Below are 27600 nucleotides of genomic sequence, written 5' to 3'. Positions count from 1 at the left end.
GAAAAAAAGAAACCCGTAAATATCATTTGCTCCACTGGCCAAAAATAGTCCAGGTCTGATATCAAAAACTGCAGTTTGTTATGAGGCAGATGGCCAGAGGAAATGTTTCCACATGCAGTGGTGGTGTAGTCAGACACTCTCTTACAAACCAGGAGATACTGAACATATTACCACAACTAGGGCTGCCACAAATGATAGTTTTGATAGTCGACTAGTCACCGATTATTTTTGCGATTAGTCGACTAATCATCATCATCCATTGGATGTAAAACGTACAGCTTTTTGCACCAGCAGCATCTGCTCTTATATAACTATCATTAGCTTGCAGCTTTAAGTGTTTAATGTAAAAATAAAGAAAAGATGATAGTTTATTACATTTTAATGAAATTTGCAGATTGTTTCGGTGAAGTTTAATAAACACCTTGCTATCTAAAATATAACAGGACACCGGAGTATATTCTCCAGCATCTCACACTTCTGATAATCAGCTGTCTGCTTGACGTTTATTCAGCTGTGTAAAAACTATAACTTTGATCTCAGCCAAACCGATTTACTCAGGAACAAATAAAATACTAAAAAAAGCCAAACAATAACATTTTTAAGTTATCTAAGTGACTTATATTACATGTTTAACCTGAGTAGCGAAAGACGGCGGTGGGTTTGAAAATGATTTGCCGGGAGTCCGGTGTTCTCACGGCTCTAGTGAGCCTTGAACCCGGCTAGCTATCAAGCTAGTGGGTAACAGACGTCTCTGAAAACATCGGAGCGCTTTTGAAAATATGTGGTGTCTTGATAAACTGAGCAGGTATTTGAGGTTTACACAGCTACATTCTCGCCTGAAAGTATGTTAAACGTTTATTTTGTGACCCAGAAAGAATAATAAGAGTAATATTAAAACTAACTAGCTGCCGCCATTGTTGGAAACTGAGCTGGGCCGCGCTATGAATTCTGGGACAGAGCTATTTCTTCTTCGGGGTTTAACGGCAGCTGGCATCCTTGTACATGCAGTGCTGCCATCTTCTGTTTCAGTCCGTTATTACACTCTTAAATCCTACTACTTATTCCTGCGTCTTTTGTGATCTTACAAAGCTTCAAACAACGCGTCGACTATTAAATCAGTCGTCGACGGTTTTGATAGTCGACGTAATCGTGACTAGTCGACTAATCGTGGCAGCCCTAACCACAACGACAAAAAAAACATAATACAAGAAAAACCCTAAACATGTCTTTCTTTCATACACACAGATATTAGTGACGTTTATTTTTTATACTTAGAAAATCATATTTATGCAAATAATGTATATCTACTTACAAATGATAAAAACCTGTGGTGTTCGCATTTAAAACATGTACACATCACAATATTTAAAATATGTAGCGTTAAGTGTTGACAGTGAAAGGCAGAGTGTGATTAAACCTGGCACGTTTTCTTGCTTCCTCCTCTTCCCACGTTGCACTCGTTGTTTTTCTAAGTTCTAATTAACAAAAGGACATTGTGCACAACGTACGAGGCAGAAAGCCCAAGAAGGACATTCAGCTAATCTTCTTGAAGAGCAACTTTAATTTGAATTTCTTTCTGAAGACCAAAACTAATCTGCTTTTTACTGCAAGAAAAAGCAACAATTTCCTGACGTTCGTTATTATAGATTTTTATTGTTAGCTTCTCTTGAACAATTAATTAATTATAAAAAAAATGCTACTGCTTAGTGTTGTGTTTATGAACTCGATGATTAAATTATTGTTTGGTTCACGTCTATAATAAGAGCTGCTTTATTGTTGCAATTCTATTCCAACTACAATTTTAATCAAATTTTCACATTCACAGTTAATTTACTTGACCTAACTGCTGAATGACATTTAATATTTTATCTGTCCCTGTGTTATAATTGTAGTGTTTTTTTACAGCTCAATCTTCAGTCGAGCTGAATGTTTGCAGATCTTAGTTTAAAGACATTTTCAGACTGAGTGCAAACTTCTGGCTGGGAGCAACTTCATACAAAATTAATGAGAAGATGTTAACTCACCCTGTGTAGCAGCAAATGAGGCAGCATTTATGCGTGTTAAAAATATTTAAACTAAAACACAAAATCTAGGCTCGTAGTAGGACTTAATGATGAGCAGACACAGCTCTCACTTTGGCCATACTAGAAGGACATAATGGTTGTCTGCTGTTGTGAGACACTGCGGACAAAATGGTTTAAGTCCAATAATCAGATGCTTGGGGTCGGGTGGGTTGGGGAGTGCTGGGTTTTTACTTAGGGGGCTGGAGGGAAAACAGCTGCTCCACAGAATGAGCATTGCTCTTCCTGCGTCTGGTTCAACAGTCAGCCAGAGACTTCATTCCTGCACCCTGGGAGGCAATCTTCTGATAGCTTGATGAAACCGCAGATAAAATTCACTTCACAAAAAGTTTGAAACCACCTCGAGGCTGTGCTCAACCCCTAGAAGAAAGTCAGTCACTCACCCTCCACGGCTTGTAAAACTTATTGCTACTAGGACAGGGTAGCAATTAAAGTAGACTCAGACCTTTTTGCGTCTGGTTTATGACAGCTGGAGTACAAGAGGACACATCAAGTAGAAACTGCAGGCAAATTAAAAACTACTGCAGCAAGGGATGTGGATTACTCCCATTATTAGAAGGTTTAAAAAAAGTACTCAAAGTGAACAATGACATCATTGAGGCTGATTTTTTTTAAAGGGACTAGCCAATCAAAATAATCTACTTGTGTTAAGCAATTTGTTGTATTAAAGTCTGCAATCTACCAACAAGCAGCCAGTGCTACTTTGATAAGGTCAAGAAAACAATTAACAGGTTATGTGCATGTCAAAATGAAAGCCCAAACACAGAACACTGAAGGCAGGGACACGGACCAAAAGGCAAGCTTTTCATAATTCACAAAAATGTCCAGAAATCCAGAAAAACAAAGTTTGGAGGGGACGAATTACAAAGGTAACAGGACTATAAATCCATATGGGAACAAGAGAACCAATGAGAATGGGGCATAAGTCAGAACAGAGGGACAAAAGGAAAAAGCAGGAAGGAAAAACACAATTTGCTTGTTAGGTGTCGACAAAGCGATCCTTTGCTTTTTGTCTTTTTGAAAAGATTCAAGTCCCCAACATTTGTGCATTTGTCACTATAGGCCCAAATCTTTTTTAATGCTTCTAAGATTTCAGTCACATCAAAAAATTCAAACCATGCAGCATAATCTTCATACTCCAGTTGTACATGGGGTCCTCTCAGACATTTACTGGAGAACTTAAGGGAGGTTTTATGTTTTGGGGTTTTTTTTTGGGACTATAATGTGATGTGTTCAGTGTGAACAGTTTTGCACTCTTAGAACTGCAATAAAAGACACAACATTAAAACACAGCTCTGCTTTTGGTTTTGTGGATTTATCATCATTTGAATGGCAAATTTTGGAACACTCAATGCCCTTTGTTCTCCTCTCGCTCTCATTTTCAGCCTTTTCCGTTCCAATGAGGCTTAGGTAAAATCCCTTTACCACCCTCCCTTTTCTTCTGAAACAGGGAAAAGAAACCCTGACAGTGAAATAAAATGACCAAACAAAATAAAACAAAGTAAGACATGCCAAGGACAAGACAGGCCCTGCGGTGCCAGCCAGCCTAACAAACTGTCTCGCCACAGCCTCAATCTCCCCCATTGATTTGCTGACAGGGGATCTTTAGCCCTGAGTAAAAACAATCCATCGGGGACACCGGTTTCTGTCAGTGCTGTGCATTTTGAAATACCTTATTAAACATTTATGACCAGGCACACGTTATTACAACCACAATTCTATTAATCTAATTCATCATTTATACATCACTGGATTATCCATTCGGCTGTGCTGTCACATTATCTTTACAGACTGAATTTCAAAGTGGCCTTTAAAAAGATCACTCATTTATAGGGATCACATACTGTATATTTAAAAAAAAAAAGAACACTGTGACATATCACATTTGATAGGAGATAATTCAACAGACAGTTGAAGTGTCGCAAAAAACATTAAAGAATTAAAATGTGGGAAAACTGCAGAATAAAGGGCCCTTTAGAGCCAGCAGTCATCTCCACAGTAAAGAGGATATGTTACAGCAGAGACCTGTGAACGCGAAAATTCCCCAAGTGCATCTGAGCATTGAGCTTAAATGAAGTCCCACTGCAAAGTGAAGCATTAAAGCCTTTCAAAGTAAGATGAAAGACAGACAGAGGCATGAGATGTGCTATGAGCGCCGTCGTCATCCTGCCTAACACTAGAATGTAATTGTAAACCTTCTTTGATGACTGCTGCTAATAACTATGCTATAAAATCCCATTTGGATTACATAGTCTGTCTAAACTTTATTTGTCTCAGGGAGTCTCTGGATTCTGCATTAAAGACTTTTGAAAGCCTGACTAACAGCTTTCATGTCGGAATCTCCATATGGCAGGAAGTGGAAAGTGAATTTTAATGCCTCAAATCGGGGTGCTGATGTCCATAAAATGGACATTTATGTTCACTGGGCTAGCTGATGTGTCCCGCTTTATATCAAAAGCGGATGAAGGTGAGAAATATCTCATGTCAGAGAGTCCAGCTGTCTCTGGAGTTCTGCCCAGTGCTGTTAGTGAAAGTCTGCATTTGCCTTTTCAAGTTTGAATTGGTCTCTTCCTCTGGGGGGGTAGAAGGATCTATACCTGACACCAGAATTCAATTTAGGCACAGAGCATGTTTCAGTCCAAGAGCTTAAAACCGCACTAGTAACTATGAGGGCGTACTTAGGCACAGCTGTAGCTTGAGCTAAATGCTAAAATCAGCATGCAAACACATTGATGTTTTCGCGTATTCAAAAACACATAATTACATCCCACCTACACAGATAAAACACGGCCAGTTTAAATCACAGTATTGTTGATAGCCCACGTGTTAAATATAACTGCAAGCACATTTTGCTTGAGTAGCTGTAATTGAATTTTTTAAATTCTCTCAAGTTCGTACAAACATTTGTTTACTACACAGAACATTGAATCTAAATATTGGGAAGAATACAACAGAGCTTATGATTCGATTTCTTTTGTTACAATTTACACCCAACAGTGTTGCTGTGAACTCAGCAAGTTTCAACTGAGGTGCTATAACGTGCACACGCTTGTGGGTGGAGGACAGTAAGCTGAATAAATGTGTTAGACTTTTGATAAATGTCTGAAAGTGCTGCAACTACAGTAGAGCTAAATGAACTAAGATGTATTACTCACTGTGCAGCTCTGAAACTTTAAAAAGCTTAAACCCGGATGGTGCAGTTGGGTCTAACTACAGAGATGTTGTAGGTGTACAAACTGTATTTTTACCATTGAGATAGATGAGTGACAGAAAAAAGTAACATTTGTGCTGAATGTAGACAATTTCAAGACAGGTGAGGGACTGAGTACAGCAAAGAGGGGCCCATGTATCCATAAGAAACAAGGCACTCTCCTATACTTATAAATGAATAAAGTGTTGTCATTTCAAAACAACACACCAGCAGAGATGTGATGTAATGGGCAGGGAACAGTCTATAGACATAACTGAAAAGAGACAGGCAGCTACATTAAAAAGTATTCCTAATATTCCAACCCGAAAGTGATGAAGCTGTGATGGAGACACATTTTTCAAAGCAGATTGCCTCAATCAGAGAGGAAAGTATTTAAAAAAAATGCAAATTATTTATTTGCATTTGTCTTTGATCGGCTTTTTAATGTTAGAGTCCAGGTCAATGACTCAAATTAGTAGAAGTGAGGCCTAGTGAACATCTGGCAGGTTTGATAAGCACACGAGTTAATCGAATTGGCAGCGCGTGTAATTTTAAGCCTGAAAGGTCACACGCTACAGTCGTTGTGAAGGGGGAAATTAGCTCAAACTGACCAAAACTGTATTTTTGCCCTGGACTCTAGAAAGTCTTTTCTGCAGGGTTAACTTGAGCATTTTTATATTGCAGGAAATCCCCATCACAGGAAATCTCACAGTCTAAGAATGCTAGCCTGTCATTTTTCATATATCCTCCATGGTGAACTTGATGTGTCGGTCCACCATAGTGAGCCCGTATGTGTCAGGAGTATCGAAACAGCTGAGACACATGAAACACTGCGTACCTGTGGCTTTCAAACCCCAAAACATGCTGCCCCAAAAATCAGCCCACCCCAAGGATCGGCTCCCCCGACACAAACAGAGTAACATAGTGTACGCTGTTAAGTGCCAGGAGGATTGCCAGGATTTATACATCGGGGAAACCAAACAACCTCTGGCAAAGTAGATGACACAACACAGAAGAGCCACCTCGTCAGGCCAGTACGCTGCAGTCTATTTACACCCGCAGGCCAGTGGACACTCTTTCAATGACGAGGATGTACACATCCTGGACAGGGAGGAACGCTGGTTTGAGCAGAGAGTCAAGGAGACGACGTGAAAAGGGAAAAACATCTGTGAACTACTGAGGACGGGGCCAAAGGGTACATCTTTCACCACCTTACAATGCTGTGATTGCAGCCATTCCCCAACTCTCTGTGAATGGGACTCATGACCATTGATCAATGATGATCAATGGTCTTGACAATTTGCATATTAATGCATATTAATGATCACAGAACTGACCTTTCAGTCATTGTACAAATGTACTGTTTATAAGGTCAGGGAAACCTGCAACCAGCTGAGACTGAAGAAGTCACTTGGATGAGTGATGAAATGCTTCTCCCAGTGAAAACGCTACGTCCAGATGAACAAAATCAACTTTTCGGGATTGCAGTCAATACCCATTTTCACTCCGATTTTTACACCTTGGCTCGTGTGATTAGGTAGAGGATCAATAGGGGGCCCATGACCCTCTTGGGGGACACTCACATAGTGCTTAAAATCTGGGACTCTCCACCAGTTGCTCTTAGAACTGAAGAAGTTTCTCAGGTGAGAGGTGAAAGTCCAGATGCTTTTCTTTCCAAGCTCCTTAGACTACGATGACCTGGATGACAGAGAACCTTCAGACAGTCAACAGGTGTTGCTTTGCAGCCTCATGTTGCCATCAGTGGAAGTGCAGGTTTTGGCACTTTCATGTTGGCCTTATTGGTCAGTGTTTAGGGATTGCTGCTTAACAATTAAAGGTTGGTGTGCAGTTATAATTATAGTTCTTTTAAAATGTAGTTTTTGTTACTGTTACCTGCTTTAACGTAATCTGTCAGAAAAAGTCGGCACTGTCTGTTTAGCAAGCAGTTAATATGTGCCGCACAAGGAAATCAAGTCTCTGCCAAACTAAAATATTGGATTTAAAATGAATCAGCTGATAAAAAAAAGGAGGCTTTTAATAAACGACTTCCTCCAAACGTATGAACATTTTTATAGTAAAAACAAATTGTCAGATTGTGCTGTCTGAGAGAAACACCCTGAAAAAAGAAACACTGTTCGTTCTCATCCTCTCATTCACTTCACATGCCACGCTACCTCGAAGAAGCCGGCTCCTCACTACGAAGACAAGGATCTGTGTTTAATATTAACAAGATTATTCCACAGTCAGTATAAGGAGGAAACAAAAAGACGAGAGATGCCAGATGCAGTCATTAATTGGTATTACACACTGATGCATGAGTGAGATTGACATGAAATAATTTTTAAAACTAGGGAGGATGTGTCTTGCCTGTCACCGTCCTCCACTTCATTCGTCCAGTTGTCTCCCTCCTGCAACTCTCAGCCAATTAGAGCCAGTTGAGAGACGTTGTCTGTCTGTCAGCCACCAAAAGCTTTTCAAAAATCCCCCAGGACTGACTCTGTGAACACGATGTGTGCATCTGTGTGTGCGTCCTATTGTTATCAGCTGCTCTCTAACTTAACAAACCTAACGCAAGATCCATAATATTACTCCCACGAGTTCACAAATCAAGATACATGCAGAGGAAAAGTCACACACACACAGACACACATACAGCCAACACTGGGTTGAGCTGTCTCTCATTTTTCCAGCCTCCTCCTGCTCTCACAGACAAATGAAGTCCAAAGATAGTGCAGCTGACAACACCCTTCATAGTAACCTGCTGTCAAATCACCCCAACACCCAGTAAAGAGCACATACAGCACAAACATGCATGAGGTGATAAAGTGCGTGAAATAAAATGTCTAAACTATAAAAAATACACAAGCTAAGCATTGTTTTCTCTAGAGCAGCAGTACTGGGGATAAAAGGGGAAGATATTCTAGTTGTATTTTACTGAGGATGATATGTATCTGACTAAAGAAAGAAGCTGCCTGGAGGCAGAGAAAATGTGTGAATTATCAGTGTGGTGTACGGCAGCAGCGCGAATTCGTCCAAGACACCAAGAGATATCAAGGTGAGAGTCCTACTACAATGAAAAACAATCTTGTAATAAAAACTGAATTATCCAACGTCTCCATCAAGAAACGCTGTACCTGGAAGGCTTGACCAGCTGCCTATCACCTGTTTCCCTGAAAGGACCACACGATGTGAAACAGATGACGTGTATTCACAACAACTACTTAGCCTCACATGTGAGTGTTTGCATGGTACCCTCACAGGTGAGAGCTTTCACTTCCCCACTGAGGCCTTTTGAGCAGAGCCAAAAGACATTTCTCTCAATGGAGTTTAGAGGCTGTGACGAGTTGACAAAACATTTTGTCAACGCGTCACGGTTTGTGAACATGCAGAGAAAGTACATCACTTAGCATTACTTCCTCGCTTCTAAATGTGACAGATGTCAGCAACGAGAAAGGAATGGAAGGAGAGCTTTGGAGCACTCTCCGAGCGCCTTGCGTTGTCTCTCTTTATTCAGCGGTGCGCTCCTGACTTCTATGGGAAGCAATAAAGATGTAGGGAGTGGTTTTGTGTGTGAGTGCATGCGTGCCTGCCTATCTGTCCTTCTGTCTAGTGGCACGTCTGTAGCAATTTCCTGTGAAGTGTTTTGCAGAGAGAGAGGAAAGTGAAGGATGGAGTTCTTGGTCCTCTTCTCCCTCTCTGTCTATTCATCTTCATCTTACCCCCCACCCTCTTTCTCTGACATTCTCTCTGAAATAAGGACCTTCAAAGCAGGGAAAGATAATGCAAACACTATGAGATTACAGAGAAAGGAAAAAGCAAGAAAAAAAAGAAATGACATTAGGATGAGAATGTCAAGAAACTGGAAAACCGATATGACATTGGATGCACATTTTATTGCACGTAAATGCTGTGTGCTTTACATAAAAGGAATGTAGCATATGCCTTTGATTGATTGATCATGCTCATAAGAGCATGAGAAAAAGGAAAACATTTTTGGGTGTTTGGGAGGGGATGCCAGTCAGTTAGGCAGTGAGGTGTTTGAAGAAAATGAACGGGTGAAAAGGGAGCAAAAACCCCAAGAAGAAACAGTAACATTATAAAAAAAGACAAGCTGAGAAAATAGAATAAAAATAGGAAGCCACAAAGCCTTTTTGAGTTTATTCAATTAAAAGATGACATTCAAATTTAAGGTCATGGCCTGTTCCAGGAAGACTGAGATTACCCTTTGTAAATAAATACGCTACATGAAAAAAAAAAAAAGATAATTAATGAACTTCTTTAGTTCCTCTAGAAATTCATTTGCTACACTGCTCATTATGTGACATCTTTTTCAGTTTGACATTATGTATTGAATTCTACCACAGCAACGTTGGTGAGAGGCAGCAGAAAGATAGCAGCAACAATTCTACTGCAGAAAAGGGCAACTTTTCCTCTACAACATTCAAGCCTGTACAGCTCTGCTTCTCTTACCTGTTGAAAGTGAAGCTTTGGTTGTTACTATTATATTACACTGTTTGGCTGCTGGGTCATTTTCCTCAAGCTCTGCACTACCATTGTGGACTGGCTATGGAGCAGGTTAGCATATTACCTTCACTTTTATAGACGGATAGCTGTCCGTGGTCTGGAAATAGTTTGGACTTTACTGTCATGCTATAATGCATCTCCAACACATAAAATCTGTAGACTGCTAAACAGAGTTCCTAAACAGAGAAGCCCTCTCCCTCTCCCAGCCACCTCCTCCAGCTTGTCCGGGGCAACACCAAGCCGTTCCCAGGCCAGCCGAGAGATATAATCTCTCCAGCGTGTCCTGGGTCTGCCCCGGGGCCTCCTCCCGGTGGGACATGACCAGGACACCTCACCCAGGAGGCGCCTAGGAGGCATCCTTATCAGATGCCCGAACCACTTCAACTGGCTCCTTTCGATGTGGAGGAGCAGCGGCTTTACTCTGAGCCCCTCCCAGATGGCTGAACTTCTCACCCTATCTCTAAGTGAGAGGCCAGCCACCCTTCGGAGAAAGCTAATTTCTTCTGCTTGTATCATGGGAGCCCATCCTCCTGCAGGCCACCCGCAGGAGGGGCCTTAGGGGTTGAGTGCATTGTGTGCCGGGCGGCGGCCAGGAGTGGAGGCCTCGTCACTGGTCGCCAAGACTGGCGACTGGGACATGGAAAAGACACTAACACATAAAAATGGCTTAAAACATGTTCATTTCCCAAAAATAAAAAATACAAATATTTCAATTATTTATTAGAACCGAGTCTATGACCCAATCATTAGCAACAGCTTTTCCTCTTAAATTTCTTGAAAAATGGTCGTCAGTCTCTTGACAGATTTGGGCTCCCATGGTTGCTTTGTGAACAACATCTAATGGCCTTTGTTACCCTTTGTACAAACAACTTTTCTTAACTTTTGTTTCTTATTTTTTATTCTTATAAGCCTGCTAATTTTGATCAGCTAAGTTTTTTCTCACTCAATACACAACAGTAGTACTTGTGAGGTCGGGCTTTTAACATCAGAGCTGAAAAAGCTGAAATAGCAAAGGAAGAAAGTAACCTTTTACAGCAGGTCAGCATTCCCTTTCCCCCACTCCATCCCAACTTTTCACCCTCTCTGATACTGGTTTTGCCAGAGGTCTCTTCCTGTTAAAAGGGACTTCTTCCTCGCAACAGAAAGACTTTTAACCTACAATATAAAGCACCATGAGATCACTGTTTTTGTAAACTGATACTAAAAACATTTAAATTGTATTTACACTGAACTTTCAAAAAAAGTATAAAATTTCCTGACATGTTTTAAGGATGGATGAAAAAATTTAATAATTAAATTTTGAACAAAGTGGACAAAAAAGAAACTGCAAAGAGAAACAAAAAGCGAGACAGAAGATAAAAGTATAAGATAAGTAACTTAAGGAACTAAAGTTTGTCCACTTTTAAGAGGGAATGGGGAAAAAAAGAAAATAGATATTAATAAAGGTAATTCCTAATGAAATGAAATAATGAAAATAGGTTCAGACTAGCAGCAGAAAGCCACAAACCTCTTGCGATGACCATCCTCTGTGGCACAGAGGTCACTGTGACACATTTCAAACTTTTTGTGAAAGTGAGATTTTAAAAGCATCACTTTGGGCAGAGAAAATGTCAGATGCAGTTTTCCCCAGGGAGGTCTGATAGGTAGTAGCTCAGGGCAGTAAATGGTCAGGTCTATGGCTCAGGGCAACGTTTGGAGCGAAAACCTGTGTCTGTGACCACCTCTGTCCACCTCTCTTTATACCCCTGCCTCCTTTGTGTCCCTGTTTTAAAAGGAAAAAAAAAAAACATGGATTCTGGCTGCTGCCTACAGTGCTAAAAGCTGAACAACTTTTTAAAGAAGATACAAAAAAATGGTTTCCACAACAACAGCTGTAGTCATAACACGCAGTGCCCTGAAGCGTTTGCTGAGCAATGCATGCGGAAAGAAGAAGATTGCGATTCACAAATCCTTTCCGAGGTAAGCTGGAGTGTACAAGTAAAATGACAATTAAGGCAAAGAACGAAATTAAGGTAATTAAAATGTGACCAACACTTCTTCATTTTAAAGTTGATACAAATTTCTTGTTGGCCAGCAGCTCTTGACATTTCTCTGTCTGATCTTGACGTGATCACAGCTGGTTGAGAGTACGTGGCATTTCAGTGGAAGTAATAATCAGGTAGCTGCAGGTTTTTTTTGTGTCCTCTATCGTGAGCTGTGGCATTAACAAGGATGAGAACGTAATCCCTGGCCAGCAGCACTTTACATTTTACAACCTCCATTCATGTGATGGTTATAAACTCTCTGCCTCATGTGACATTTGAAACCAATCAATAATTAAATGCGGCGTGTAATTTTGTTTCTTGAGTTGGAGAGTGGTGACATTAAAACATACTTTTGGGTCCCAAAGGGACAAAAATCTCTCATACTTGTCTGCTCTTAACCTGCTGACATGAGTGATTTTCACTTTAGTTCACTAAAGTAAAAACCAGACACTTAGCATTATTATCGCAGTGGTGGCACCAAAGGTCATTTAGGAATCATTTGTGGATGATCAAGAATTTGTAGCATATTTAATAAGCTGCCCCATACAACTTGCCAATAAGAGGATTCCACGTCTTTAAAAAGAATTTAAACAGCCAAACCATAAGCGAAACGTCAACATTAAAAACACACACTGATCAGATTAAAACTACCTGATATGGGATTACACTGTGCAGTGATTATCACTGCTTCCCGACAGTAAGGAGGTCCAAACCCAGTGGCTCAGTGGGGCCTGTGTGGAGTCTGCATATTTTCCTGGAGCCTGCACTGTGTTCGCCCATAATAAGGGTGAATCCCGCCTCTAGCCTCCGAGCTCAAGACCTCCAGAAACCCCAAAATGGATATGCATTATCTCATTACAATGCCATGTTCTGCTGGGAAAACTTGGGCCCTTTGTCTGGATGTCACTTTCGAATGCATCACCCACCTAAAGTTTGCTGCAGACCTCATTCCTCAACTAATGTCTCTGTAGCCAGCATGAGCAGAGCATGTTGTCATTACAGTGGCAATTCCCCTTAGCAGTGAGCTCTCCCATTAGGATAACATACCCCATCACAGTGGAAACTTGCTGGTTAATTAATGAATGAGAAAAATCAACAAAAAACACAAGGTGCTAATCTAGTCTCCAGATCTCAATCCCATCGAGCTTTAAACAAGCCCAAGCCTTCACAAACTCCAGAGATTCCATGTTCCCATCATCACTCCAAAGCAAACACTGCATCTGTGCTTTACGGCTAAAAGGATACAACAGCTGATGGTAGCACAGCACCCCTGAATTTCAGGGATTTCACATTTTGCCAGGTGAATTGCGTTTTGATAATCTTGATAACCATCTATCAACATATGAACATATGATTCTTTTATACTTCAACGTTTCTTAATTCGTGTTGTAGTCTAAGAAGCATTTTGTAAATCACCTTTGATTATGTTGCATCCACATAAACAGTCTGTGTGAAGTACAAAAGAAGGAATGGATAACTTTTTAGCTTTAAAAAATGTTTCTGCATCCACTAACAGTGAGAGAGTGCCAGCAACGCATGTGCTTGCAACACCAAAAGCCCTGAAATATTGTCCAGCGTCCCCAGAAGCAAAGTCAGCAGGTGACAGATAATGGGTTCCCAGATTGCATCATTTGTAATGTAGGCAGCAGGTTTTGTGAAAGTGTTCTAATTCAATGCATTAATCACAACAAACATTTGCAATACAAGTAGTCAGACCAGGTAAAATGTAGTTATACACACATCTGTATTAAACACATTGTGCTGTGGAACTACAGAGCTGGGCGATATAAGAGGTTTTCATTTCACAATATGTTTTTTTCATTTCAGGCGATAACGATATCTATCACGATATAAGCCAAATAACTATATTTGTAAGATTTAAATGTGCCGTTGCTCACAAGTAAAATGTGAAATAATCAGCAGCTTGTTTTGATTTAAATATTTATTTCCCATAATGAGTTCAACAGGGTAGATGTACTTAAGGAACATGAGACTTTTTCAGATAAATAAAGGCAAATATTGCAAACTACACAAAAGGCAGCCGCTAAAGCGTTTAAGTTTCAAAATAGAACAAACGAAACAGACTAAATTGTCAATTCCACTTAGAAACAAAATATTAATTCTAAAAATAAATCTTAGTTTGTTTTACAGAAGAACAGACAAAACTGACTAACTTTTGTCAATATCAAATAAACTGAGAACTAAAAGGAAATTCTCAATCTCTCCTTGTTGTATAGCTTAGCTTTTCCAACAGTTTTAACAGTTACTTAAAACAAAAGCCGAATGACGAATTAGCGCTTCCAGTGAGAGATTGAGCATGCACCGCTTTATTGTATCTCCAGACTTGCTTTCGGCACAATTTACAGTGCGTGCTACTCTGTTTTTTGTCAGACTTGAAATAGCCGAAATACCTTCACACTACGGAACTTCTATGGCTCTTCTGTTCGACAATCTCTCCGGCATTGGAACCATCATCTGTTTTCTCTTCGGTAACCTTCGGTCACGCTCGGTTGATTTTTCTAGTCGGCACACTCATTTCCTCCATTACCCGGGCGGCACGGCGGCTGGCTGCTTCCCAAACAAATACACATGTGCGGCTTGGCACTTGTGCTGTACGTAACAAGTCACGTGACGTGACGCTGCGGCTGTGATTGGTTCGGCTCTGTGCTAGTTAATTTGGATTGGCTGTTCTTTTTTTTTTAAGAGGACAAGAGCGGTGAGGCCTATCGCAATAGTTTAATTTTTCTATCGAGAAAAAGTTATTTCGCAATACATATCGTTATCGTTCTATCGCCCAGCTCTACCTTATGGTGATTCGCATGTGTTACCAATTAAATTCCTTCAACTTGCATTAAATATATCCTAATATTGCTAATGATACTGATTAAACAAACAATGGAATGGCAGTTTTAAAAAATTAGAATAAAATCCTTTAAACTCTACCTGAGTGTAGTCGTAGGATTACAGGTACTATAAAAGGTCTGCAGCTTATTAACTTCAGTAAACTGCCAACAGCACTTGAGGATACTGGCATGTTTAAATCTGCAATATAATGCTCTATGTGCACTGTGATATGAGCAAATTTTCCACAGGCTCATGCATGTTGGGCTGCGCCCGTTGGGCATTTGTGCAAACGGGAGTGGATGCCAGGTGCAGGAGGAGGACGGACGGCAAGATCGGCAAGTTCAGCTTGACCAAGCAGGAGAGGACTGTTGTAAGTCGTGTCTTTAATGAACGCAGAGGCCTTGTGAAAAAATGTCACAGCTGTTCACTCTTTTGTAATGCGACACACGCGGCTCTGTCAACATCATATTTACCATCTAAATATTTATGTGCAGAAAACCCTGTGTTTAACTTTCAATAGGTTATTAAATCTCATGTCATTACTTTCTAATAGAGTATATGACGTCTTCTGCTGCAGCACCTTTCTGACAGAGATGTTCTGGCTTGTAGGTACATCATCACAGTGAGAGCTCTGAGGTCTCATCTCCCCTCCCCGGCCTGTCTGTGTCTCTGTCTGCCAGTCTGCTTGTCTTGTGCCGGGCTTAGGCGTTCGTTAGATGGGGAGCATTGGCTGGCGCTGCGATGGAGAGGTTGGTCTTAAGGCTTTGTCCACACATCACCACAGCTGATTGCTCCTCTGGATGGTTGGGATTCTCAGCTAAGACAGGGATTACTGACCCATGTCGGCTTCCCACCTTTACAGCAGCCACTTCGATGTTCACCCAGTCTGAACCTTAATGCCCCAGCGAATTGAAAGAAAAATGTGTATGTGTGTATCTGTGTTTTACTTTTCTTGTGCCTGAAACCTTGGAAAGTTAACTAATATATATTTTTGAAACAGATACCCAACTATACATAACCCAGCTTAAAATAACAAAGCACAGGGCCCTGTGTGATATTGGTATTTTGGTACCAAGCACATTTTTTGAAATTGCAGCTTCAAGCAGGATAATGTGCCATGTCGCAAAGCTCAAATCATCTCAGACTGGTTCTTTGGACAATGAGGTCACTGTATTCAAATGGCTCCCACAGTCACCAGATCTCTATTCAATAGAGCTCCTCATGGATGTGGTGATATGGAAGATTTACAGAAAATTTGCAGCAACTGTGTGATGGTGTCATGTCAATAAAGGCCAGGATTGTTGAGGGGCCAAGGATGCTGTATCTGGAACACAGCTCATGCAACAAACTCAAAATCATCAGTTTACTGTCCATAGCAATTTACTCTCTACCGTTCACCTTTAGGATATTACTAGGATATGAAATCATTCTTTCAAACTGAAAAGAAGGAAAAATGTCATTCATACTTATCTGCAGTTTAACATGTATAGTAAACGCCAGTATCACAAAATTCCGTTCCAAGCTGAGTAAAGCAGATGTTCTTTCTTTTCATCAACATCTCTAGCAGTGTAAAAATGGGCTGACTTGGCTTATGATTAAAAACTAGCGAATCGACAACCTCAAGCAAAGTACAACAACAAAAGAGCAACATGAAAGAGGTGCCATTCTCCCTCTTACACGTCAATGTAACATCAAAAAACATTTCAAGCTGCTATTTTAAGGCAGTCAGTAGGTGCATTTAAAACTACCTAAAAATTCACCTTAGTCAGTGCACATATAAATGAGAGCGTTAGAAGTTTTCCAAAAAAAAAAAAAAAAAAAACTGTACCAGATCCTGATGATTTGCTGTTTACAGCACTTCAGATTTAGGTTTGTGATGCTGACAAAAGCAAAAACCAGAAACAGACACTTGGCATTCAGCACATATTGTGGACTTTTCCTTTGGAATCAATTTTAAATACTGTACAATACATAAATATCCGTTTCATGGCCACTTATTGAAGTAGTGTAGCCGCTCTGTCTCAGCTATCCAAGCTCACACTGGATGAGGAGCAGGATACGACTGACACGCTGCCAGTCCAAAACAGCGCAAAAGTAGCTTTCAAACAGGATGATGATATGGACCATGGGCAGTCAACAAAGTGTAACACACTGCAACTTCAACCACTGCATGCTTGAAAGACCAGCTAACAAAGGCAAGTCATCATTTGGGGAAGGCAAAATAGAGAAAATGTTGATAATGTGTTCCTGAATTCACTGAATCATATAACACAAGTATGGAAACACTGTTAAACCCAAGTGGAAATGTCAGAGAGACAAAGGTACAGAAACCAAATGACACAAAATTTCCATAAATTTATACCATATTAAATTTACTAGTATACATTACTAGTACAATTATAATATATTGGAAATCCTTTTATTCTTACTGTATATGACTATTTTCATTTTTTGTATTTTTGAACTACTGGGTTGATACTGTATTTATATATTTTTTAACTTATATATGTTATAGGTTTAGTGTATCTTAACGGATATGAATATAAAAATCTTAGATAAATAAAAATAAGCCAGCCTATTGAAAGACTGAAACACTGCAGGTCTACAGTACATTTTCACATGAACAGGACATACCGATAAAAAAAAAAACAACCTTTTGAATCATGGGCGTATTAGAAAAAGTTTTTAAGACTCGGTACAAAGTCCAGCAACTCGATAGCTGACATTCCAGTGTACAATCGGGCTGTTTCATCCAACGGCTCAATAGCTAACATTCCAGTCTACAGTACACAATCAAGCCATCTCATTCTACCATGAGACAGGCTGAAGTTTTCATTGTCTCAGGGTGGTTATTAGCCCCAGAGACAGACAGAGCCAGCCAAGAGAGGAGTTAGGGCTGTCTGTCAGCTTATAATGTCTCCACACAACAGCCCAAACCTAAACTGACAGGCACACACCACACTGACAGCCCACCAGCACCACGCTATTGTTCCCTCGCAAATGGCCAGGACGCACCTATCAGTGCCCACAGAAACAGCGTGAGGCAGAAAGAAAACACGCAGAGACATCCATATACTTTAGGTCAAAGCAGTTCACACGAGCAACATTAATGTAACATTTTAATTAGAAGACAGAAGACTAAAATGCACTATCACAGTAATCACAGTTTTATAACACACTAACATACTGAACGTTAATGTTAATGTAAACTGAAACACTGTGTAAACTAAAATGACTGCCAGCTCTTTTGAGAGATGGACAAGAGAGCTTATACTATTTATACTGAATATTTCTGTGTAAAATAAATGCACGTTATAAAGTGTTAGTGGTATACAGCAAAATAGGCTCTTTTAATGCAGTCAAACATTTTTGCTATGTGCAATCACTGACATCATTTTATTTTTCCCCAGTCTACCTGTTATGACATCTGTTTATTATAACCTTATTTTGTTTCCACAGTACATCGTGTGATTCTGTGCTTTAGACCTGAAAATTCAGTTTGACATTCCCTTAAAGTTTGGAAATATCCTATAATCAGGTCTTACAAATCAGCTCTTTGCTCCTTCTATATTTCTGGAAAGCAAACAGGGAGACAGGAATTAATGAAAGAAACGGCTGAAATAAACTAGAACTATATCATTGTATTATTTAAAAATTGTATTCATTAATTCGTTTTTTGCGAAGAGAAGCCTTCACAAAATTCCTAAACAGTCACACCTGCATTGCAGGCAAGGGGAAGAAAGGGCATTGTGTTCATAGTAGTGGTGCTGGACAGAGAACGATGGGCTCCAGCTATTCTCCTAGAGCAGGATTGTTTATGTAACTTTAATGCACTTTAGTTATAATTACATAAAGTTATATTCTTAACATTAATCCTATTTTCTCATCCTCTGTTACTGCATAATGATTATTGGCAAATGACGCTGCAACTGAGGCTATATTCCCCAACCAAAATAAGAAATAAAAAACAGAACAGGGAAATGGAAAATGAGATTTTTAGGTCCTTTCACCAGAGTCAGAATCAAATGTATCAGATTTCCACCACATGCAATCCACTTTAAATCTTTACATTCAGCAGCAGTTAGCTACCTGTGTAGCCAACACAACAGTTACTTGTACCAGGAGCTTAAATGGAATTTTATGGTAAGAAGAATTAATCTGGACTGGGGCTGCAGCGCTTGCGGGACCCTGCAAGGGAGCCTTTGGGCTTTGTTACCATTAGTGCCTTACAATGACCCAACCTGCTGCTGCACTCGTTCATCCAGGAGTGGTCGATGGACCCCTGTGGGGGATGCAGCGAGATGATGTAATTTTATTGACGTTATAAGATAAAAAGAACTCAGCTTTTACTTTTCTCTTGCGCTTGAAAGCCTGTGACCAATAATACCCTTAATGTCCCAGCATGTAAGGCAGAAGGACTCATCAGACACTTTTGCATTTGCTTTTTCACCCTACATACAGAGAAGAACCCAACAATCATATGACCCCCTATCAGCATTCACTTTGGCAACAGTGGGAAGGAAAAACTCCCTTTTAACAGGAAGAAACCTCCAGCCATAAAGAGTCCAACTTCCAAATAACTACATTTTATTCACAAATTTTTGCTTAATTTTGCTGCTGTAGCCACAGAGCCCCTGATTTCTGAGAAATTCAGTGATTTAAAAGGTCTTTTTTCTAAACACTACCCTTTTTCTACATTTCAGCTATACTTTACTAAATCAAAGCTAAATACTTGTTTTGACACAACAGAGCAGAAACACTGTGGACTGCAGAGACACAAGCACGAGTCATCAGAACGGAAACTAAAAAATCTAAAAACAAAAGTCTGAATATGATCTGGTCTGTATATGATTGGGTAAAGATTTTGGCTTTTATAGGCTGGTTTTCAGAACCTTTTATTCACAAATTCATCCATATAAGATTTTACATGATGAATGGAAAAATTGAGGATAAAAATAAGGTCTTGTGCTGATTATAAATGTCTGAAATGCAGTTCTCAGTCACGTATTGCAGCAAGTAAACTCCAAGTGAATGAATGAATATCATTTATAGACGGCAGGTTGAATTCTAATTCAGGATGAAGCTATGCAATTTGCAGTTGAATCCTTCCACGTCACCTTATAGTTGCTGGGACTAATCCCAAGATGTAAAAATCACTGTTCCTTTAAGAATTGCAGTACATAAATGTATGAAAAAATGCCTTTTGGTAGTCCAGCATATAGCTATAGGAAATTATATATTATATTGACAGACATCCAAGCATTTGGGTTACACACACACACACACACACACACACACACATGCTCAAGCAAACCTGTCAGCTGTGTCCTGTTATGCACTCTTCTCTATCTGCGCTATGTTTCAGTTTTGCCACACACACACGCACACACGAAGAAGAAGAGCTGAGACAACAGCTCGTCCTCCCAGTGTGCTATCCAGTGAATGCCTTCCAAAAATATCCGATCCCCTAAAGGCATAGTTCAGTCAAAAGAAGTTTGCTGATGGTTTCCAAAGGAATCTGATTTCATGCAGTGGCTAGCATTAAAAGCTGTCAATATGCATCTGGTTTAATAAGCAGAAAGATCATAGATAATAATGCCGAGACATGATGTGAAGATGGGAGTGTCACTGTGGTGCTGCACGTTCATCAGCTGCAGCTTTGAAAATGCGTGTTTGCTCAGCGTGCGTGTTGGTGTGTGTGAGCAATATTTCAGCTTGTTCTTCGAGCAACCTGTCATTAATCTCACAGATGGTTGTAATAACCCTCGAACCCGAACGCCTCAAATGATGATTATACCATATACACTGTTATGGTCTAAAATTGGTGGTTTTTATTTATACTTTTGATGTGTCGTGCCACTAGAACTTTTAATCCAACATGATGGGAAAGGATCATATGAAAAGATATGAAAATAACACTGACACTTCAAAAACGGAGTGGGTGAGAACCCACAGAGAATCCGTATGATGGTAATCCTACCTTCTGTCGAATCTCTTCTTCCATCTTGATGGGGGAGCCAAACTCAGCCACCTGACGGACTCCCTCACTGGCATAGCCTCCGTACTCCCACAGCACATAACTTCTGGAGTGGGATGCACCAATCAGAGCTGACCAGTGGTTGGCACGTCCTACAACACAGGAAGTCAGGAACACTCGTAACTCACTGAAGCTTATGACAACATGTTTATGATTTTTTTAAAAGAAAACTTTTGTTTCAGTTCTTTCATTCACTCATCCTGACTCTGTGCTCATGTTTAACATCTTTAATTTATTTCTACTAGCAGTTTCAGTTACCAGAAGTTACCACAATTGGTTAAGTTACAGTTGTACACGCGTTATGTGTTGGACTGTGTACAGAGACTTAGTGAAATCTCGTCATTTACCACGAGGAAACCTTTATAAGCCAAATACTATATAGACATATGTCATCTAAACCTTCATAGAACATAGACTTATTTGTTGTGTCTATACCAGCGTACTTACACTTGCCAAGTTGTGAGTGTATAAAGCAAGCATATCCTAAAGCTGAGTTATAGGAATGCTATACACTTCATATCCTCAGTGGCTGCCATCTGGGCTACACATCAATCACATTTCAGACATCAAGATGAAGAAAGCGCTAATTCTACCTACCTAGCTAAAAGAGATTTTTATCAAGCAGAACATGTAAACTGGATTCGAACCCAGCACCTTCCACCTATTTATTCATTTATTTATTTACTGTGAGCTGAACTTAAAAAAAATGTCAAAATGTCAAATTATCAAACAGTTTTTTTATCGTTTCTGTCATCACGCTGCCATCTTACAATACTTTTATACATTTTTCATGCAGACCTACAGAGCATTTCCAGGTACCACAGTGCACTGTGTACATGTATGCATCAGTCAGAAGATGTTGAGAAGCTGAACTCACTTGGATAATCTTTAGGATGTACTTTCTCCGACCAGTTTCCATAAAAGGTGAGTCTGTACTTGGCGGTTCCACAGGCACAGCACTCAATGGCAGGAGCTTGCGTAGCTTCACCCTCTACGAGGAGACAGAATGCGACGATGACAGCACAAACAAAATGACACTCGGGTGTAAAAATTTAAGGTTAATCGGGACGCAGGGCCCTGATTAATCCAAAAAAACACATTTCTGGAGTAAACAAACAGACACACCGACGTGCAAGGTTTGATATAAATGCACACCTGCATAAATTACCTGGCGACTGACAATTTGGAATCACCGAGAATGACACAAAATTACATCCCCGGAATAAACCGGTATTAAAATGACACATTAGCTTTAACTCAGGCTTATAAATATTCAGATTTTGCCCAGGACCAATGTTTTGCAAAGGTAGGTCAAGGGGATTTCTTGAATATTTATGAATCACCAAATTATTAAAAAAAGAAAGCCTCACTTTACATCTAAGTTATAGCAGGATGACTCACAACACCTAACTTACGTCAGCAAATTGAAACAGGGCGGCTTGATTGGCTTGCATAATAGCCTGGAAAATTAGATTTCGGAGAGGTAAGGAGGATTTTATGAAAGTAAAATTCCCCTGAGATTAAGTTTGAGAAACCACTCGTCCAGGCTCTCTTTTTTTATTGTACAATAAATGTGTGCATCAGAGCTGAGAGAGTCCTGACGCCTTATTGTCTCGCAAGAGCGCAGTGTTTATCAGGCTGGCTGTGAGCTTTAGGAAGCTAGAGTGCCATTTTTCTCTGCAATGAAATCACAGGTAGCATGAAAGCAGCGGCTGGGCTCTGCAGTGAAACAGAAAGCAATATTTAAATTCCCATGACATCCAGGATTTGTTGTCCTCACAATTTTCCCCAGCTGGCTTTGTTGGTTTGAGATTTTTTTAAATATAGTATGAAATAAAGGGAGGTAATGTGCTCCAAAGACGGAGGGGGGGTAAACTACACGTAGAGCACAGGACACTAGCAACATGATACGCAATCAAGGATGAAAAGAAAGACTGGATGGGCAGCTGTTATTACCTTTCTCGCACAGTTGAACGGTGAGAGAGCCTTCATCCTGGAAATAGATGACTCTCTTCTGGACAATACTCGCCCTGGAGACACAGAGAGACATGTAGTGAGAAAGGCAAAGAAGCAGAAGAAAAGTGAAAGAAACTGAGAGAAAGTTTGATTGTAGGAGGAGTGCAATAACAGTAGTAGATGGTTAATAGGTGACCGCAGTGTTTTTTCCACTACGTGATCCATTTAATCTTCAGCGGAAGGGGGGGGTAATGGGCTCCCCGAGGTTAGACAGGGAGTACACATCTTTTCACAGGAGCAACGTCCTATTCTCCAAACCCCATGATACAGTCATCCTGCTGCAATATGAAATGTATCACAGCAATCATGCCCATGGACATGAAGAAGAGAGAGCAGGGATTACAGTCAGAGAAGGAATATAGATCTTTCCATGGATTTTAGATGAAGCCCGGTTCTAAGTTATGAGCTAATACTGGCTGAAAATGAAACTCCCCCAGTGAAAATAGGCTGTTTTACCAGTACTATTTACATTTCTCTTTAGGAGAAAGGAACTGCATTACTCACACTGCACAGATAAAACTCTGTGTGCTCTGGCACTGAAAATAGGATGAAGAAATTGTTGGAGGAACACTAAGGCATGATGGTCTTACAACACTTTTGCAATAGATTTGCAACAGTTATATAGAGTTTGAAATCATTCCTAGGCTCTTATATATTTAGTACAGCTTTTCATAGATGAAAAATTGACTATCACGAACACCAAGCTGCTGCCATTACATTTGCAAACTAAGAGTTAAGACACGTTTTATCCTTGATAAACTTGTTCTTCCCAATAAAACTCGCTAAACTTACTTTTCCAATGTCTTGGTCTCTGGAAGGGCATCTATCTCACACTGGGTGTGTTTTCACACAGCTAAACTACTGGTCTGTGAAATGGTCTAGTGCAGCATAAAAGGACATCTTCGTAGGCAGGAACAGGTCAGAACAGATCAACACATGGTTATGGTTAACGAAGCTCTCACACAATCTGCAAGTGACATTTTAAAGAAACTGTTCTGACCAAGGTGATCATTAACTGGAATAATTCACAAGACCCTTCTAAAGAGCATAACTTGCCAGAAAAAGCCAAAAAAAGATATCAAAAAGTTGAGAAGCATAACTGCTTTATGTAGTTTATTATGAGAGGATAAGAAGGTTGATTATCTCTCCAGACAAACAGATAATTGAATAAACAATGTTTATGTATTATATAAATTTTATATATAATTAAATAAATCACTATAGTTTTGTTCATCAATGGCTTTACATACATATAATAAATGTACTCGAAGGAACCAGTTGCCAAAAAGAATGAGACACATCATTTAAGACACACTACCCTTGACTTGAGAGGCAAATAAATAAAAAATATATATAATTAGGCATATTGTTGACAACAGGTCATTGTTAACAAGTACAGAGTAATGAATACCAATGTCAAATTTCAAATTGCATTTAAATATTTGATTACAGTAACTCTGATTTTCTTCCTCTGCCAGAAAACCAGAAAATCTTCCTGGTCAAATTTTGAAGGACAGGAAAAAGAATGAGAACTGCCTTGATGATCTTGAGTCCTGTGACTTTGCAGTGCTTTTTCAGTAATTCATGTTTGTATTGCTTGCACATAAAATAAATCACTGGATTAGTTGTAAGTTATAAGCTTCATATTTTTTCTCTGACTAAAAAAAACCAGAACGACTACATTTTAATGGAAATTGTGTCAATCGGATGCAGAGGCTTTTAAATTATAAAATGTAATTACTTGCATTGAGTTTGTGGGTCTTTTCTTTAATGTCTGATTTTAGTGTCTTGGTTTTAATATCTGCTCGTTAGGTAGGTATTCAGGTTTCAATTTGGGGATTTGGATTTTTTCCCTCTAACCTTTCCACTCGATATCCATAACGTTGACAACGTCATTTAAATTTCTCACTAAATGCAGCCATTTTTCATACCTCTTTCATACAAAAAGGTCTAGCAGAAAACGAATGGACGGTATGTTACTGCTTTGCATTAACCTCTTCCTAACCAGGGATAGTTTTGTACTCTCCAGCGAGGCTTCAACAGAGACACAGAGAAGTGGTGCAGAATTTGAGAAAAACAAAAAAGTTTTTGTTTTGTGTGTGTTCAAATCCCCCCACAGCCCCACAAATATGATTTTCAAAGGCCAAACATCACACACACGTCAAGAACCTCATAAAAGCAACACATGTTGATTGCATAGATTGTCCTGAGAAAATGAACCAACTTGATTGTGCATTATGGGACTGAAATTATACAAGCTTCCCCCCTACACACGGAGGTAATCAAGCTTCAGTCATGAAGCCTAAGGTTCTGCAGATATTATGCAATTACACAGCATACACCCATTATTATCCTAAATAATGTCTCACAGTAGCAGGAATTTCACAGCGACTCCACCTCATATTGTAGAGAGACATAAACCGAAAGAAAGTGAGCTGAACAACAGTGACGGTGGAGACAGAGGAGGGACGGGCGATATTAAGTAGGAGTTATCGGTTATATTGCTCCTATAAATCTTACACAGGCTGAATGGTGCAATATACCCTGCAACACGGGTTGACTGCCTGGGCATGAAATTGAAAAACAAAAGTGAAATATGCTGACTATTATTTAGGCGCCCTTGACAGATTTAAAGTAAATGTGTTAATAGTTTGACTGGCATTAATTATCAGTTGGTTAAATGTATAAACAACAATATATCTGATAATATGAAAAGATACATTTTAACTTGCCTCCAGCTACACTTTCCTCACTTTATAATATCCTCCCTCTACTAGACGTACATCTTCAGTGCAATCAAGTCTGCATGTTTATTCAATTTAGTTGCGAAATTTTGTCAATTTCAGGCCAGTGCAAGCTCAGAAAAGAGCACTAGAGATGTGTGGGTGGAAACAAGTTGTAACACTGTTGCTGCTTTTCCCGCTGGTCCTAAAAAGGTCAAAGATTATCAAATACAACATTCCAGCAGTGTACAAATAGGGGCTATATGGTAGAATACACACTATAGGCACCGGATGAAAACTGTTGCAACGTATCTGCTGGACAATTTATGCAAAACGCCAAAACTACTGTCGGTAGCTGAATGATGACATTTTTTCAACGTCACCTGTTTAGTTAACACGTGTAGTTCTGCTGTTCTTTGCGTACCACAATTATTAACACGCCTTACAGGCAGGTGGCACAATAGTGTCAGCCTTTGTCATACGTTTTATGTGAATAAAACTTTTTTTTTTTTTTTAATGGGAGTGACCTTTTAAGTCTGGACTCCTGCAGCAATTATGTTACGGCCTTTCTAATGATCAACAGTCTCTTTCTCCCTTTATGTTGCTGAAGGTTTTTCCCTTCTCTTGTCTTCCATGTTGGGTCTTTGTTCATTCTTGGCTCCCTTTCAGGCTACTTCCAGTTTTATTTTGAAGTTTAGGGCATCCATCTCTTCTTTATTACCTTTCTCTTCCTAGTGCGTTTTTTGTCCGTTCCCTGCAGCCCCATAGGCTGTCTACTGAACTACCTCTTATTTTTGCATTCCCCATTGAGTTTAGTTCAGGCTTCCTATTTGTCATTTCTCTTGTTTTTCTTTGGTTTTTCTTTGTTCTCAGGTTTTTACGTCACCTTTGTGCAGGTTGTGTTTAACACCTTTTGAAATTAGGGGCAGTCTGCCTTCTTCCTTCCGTGTGGCTCATTGAAAGATGATTCTAACACCACACTGGCACTTGTGAATACTGCAGAAGTGAGCATTTCTGTTAGTGGGAAAGTTTTACTTATGGGTTACACATCCGCTGACCTTTAAGCAAAAAAATGAAGAAAAAAAATCACTGATGCACACAGTCTGCATTTTTGCTACAGTTTCCAGCCTTCTATACTCCTGTCTGGCATTTCCTTTTCCTTCATCTCTCTTCTCTTCAGGTTTCTTATTAATCATACTTCTAATGTCTGCTCACTCTTCTTCTGGGAGGCTTTCGTTGGCGCTCCCCGCTGAATCTTTGGTATGCTGTTTCGATTCATGTGGGGAGAGCCCCAGGGTGGCAAAACCAATACATACAACTGTGCAACTGTTCACACAAAAATATCAATTTCACTGCATGATAAATGCTCGATAGAACAATAACAAACAACACAGAAGTAAGGAGAGGAAACTCAACTTAGATGAAAAGATCAAGAATCAATTATCCTGTTCAGTTCTACTCTGAGCATTTATTCAACTATAAGCAAAAACTGTGTATGTGCAGGAAACAATCCAATAAAATGTAAGGCATAAGTTACATAATGATGTATTTATGTTTGCAAATAGGAAGCTGTTAATTGATGAACAAGGATGAGAGCGAATCCATAAAAATATGAATTAACCATTCAGTGCTTGTTCTCTTTTATTAAACGTTTGACGAAACATCGTTTTGTACAAGAGTAATTATGTTACAGTTTGCAGATAAGCGACTAGGAATCGCATTGGGTGCACCAGGAATCAATTTTTAATTATATAAGGCTGCATTTGTTGGTTTGTTTAAAGTGGAAGTGAAAGCAAAAAACATGTCTGTAAATTGAGTTCAACTTAGTAATTTAAAGGGTAAGAAAAACGCTGGAGGGCATGTCAAAGTGGGTAAGTTCATTTCATACACTTAACTCCACAACTCTAATGCCATCATTATGTTTTATGGGGACCTCTGGCCAATTTAAATGCTCATTGTATTAATGAGAAATTAAGTGTTGTTTTTGAGCTGTGTGTTACACGAAGCACATTACAGCGAGGATCGTAACTGAAGACGATCCTTGACTGCACTATGGTGGATCTGGTGAACTCAGGGAATAACCAAAAGGAACTATATAAACCATTTTTTACTATAAATTTCTGAATGGGAATTATTTGCAGTCCATCTAATTGCTGTAGCA

The 27600-nt window shown here is 39.6% G+C and overlaps 1 protein-coding gene across 1 annotated transcript in view; it reads right to left on the bottom strand.

Annotated features, from left to right (window-relative positions):
- spon1b (spondin 1b) overlaps positions 1-27600 on the bottom strand; it is a 107897-nt gene that overhangs the window by 51772 nt on the left and 28525 nt on the right. The window contains exons 4-6 of the mRNA XM_040035916.1: positions 22657-22730; positions 21578-21691; positions 20644-20792 (exon numbers count right to left, since the gene is read on the bottom strand). Coding sequence (XP_039891850.1) covers positions 20644-20792; positions 21578-21691; positions 22657-22730 — 337 coding nt within the window. The remainder of the gene's footprint in view (positions 1-20643; positions 20793-21577; positions 21692-22656; positions 22731-27600) is intronic.

This window comes from Simochromis diagramma, unplaced genomic scaffold (assembly GCF_900408965.1).
Source record: "Simochromis diagramma unplaced genomic scaffold, fSimDia1.1 OVJJ01000333.1, whole genome shotgun sequence".
NCBI lineage: Eukaryota > Metazoa > Chordata > Actinopteri > Cichliformes > Cichlidae > Simochromis > Simochromis diagramma.
The sequence above is the reverse complement of the archived record's forward strand: the minus strand, read 5'-3'. Positions and strand labels throughout refer to the sequence as shown.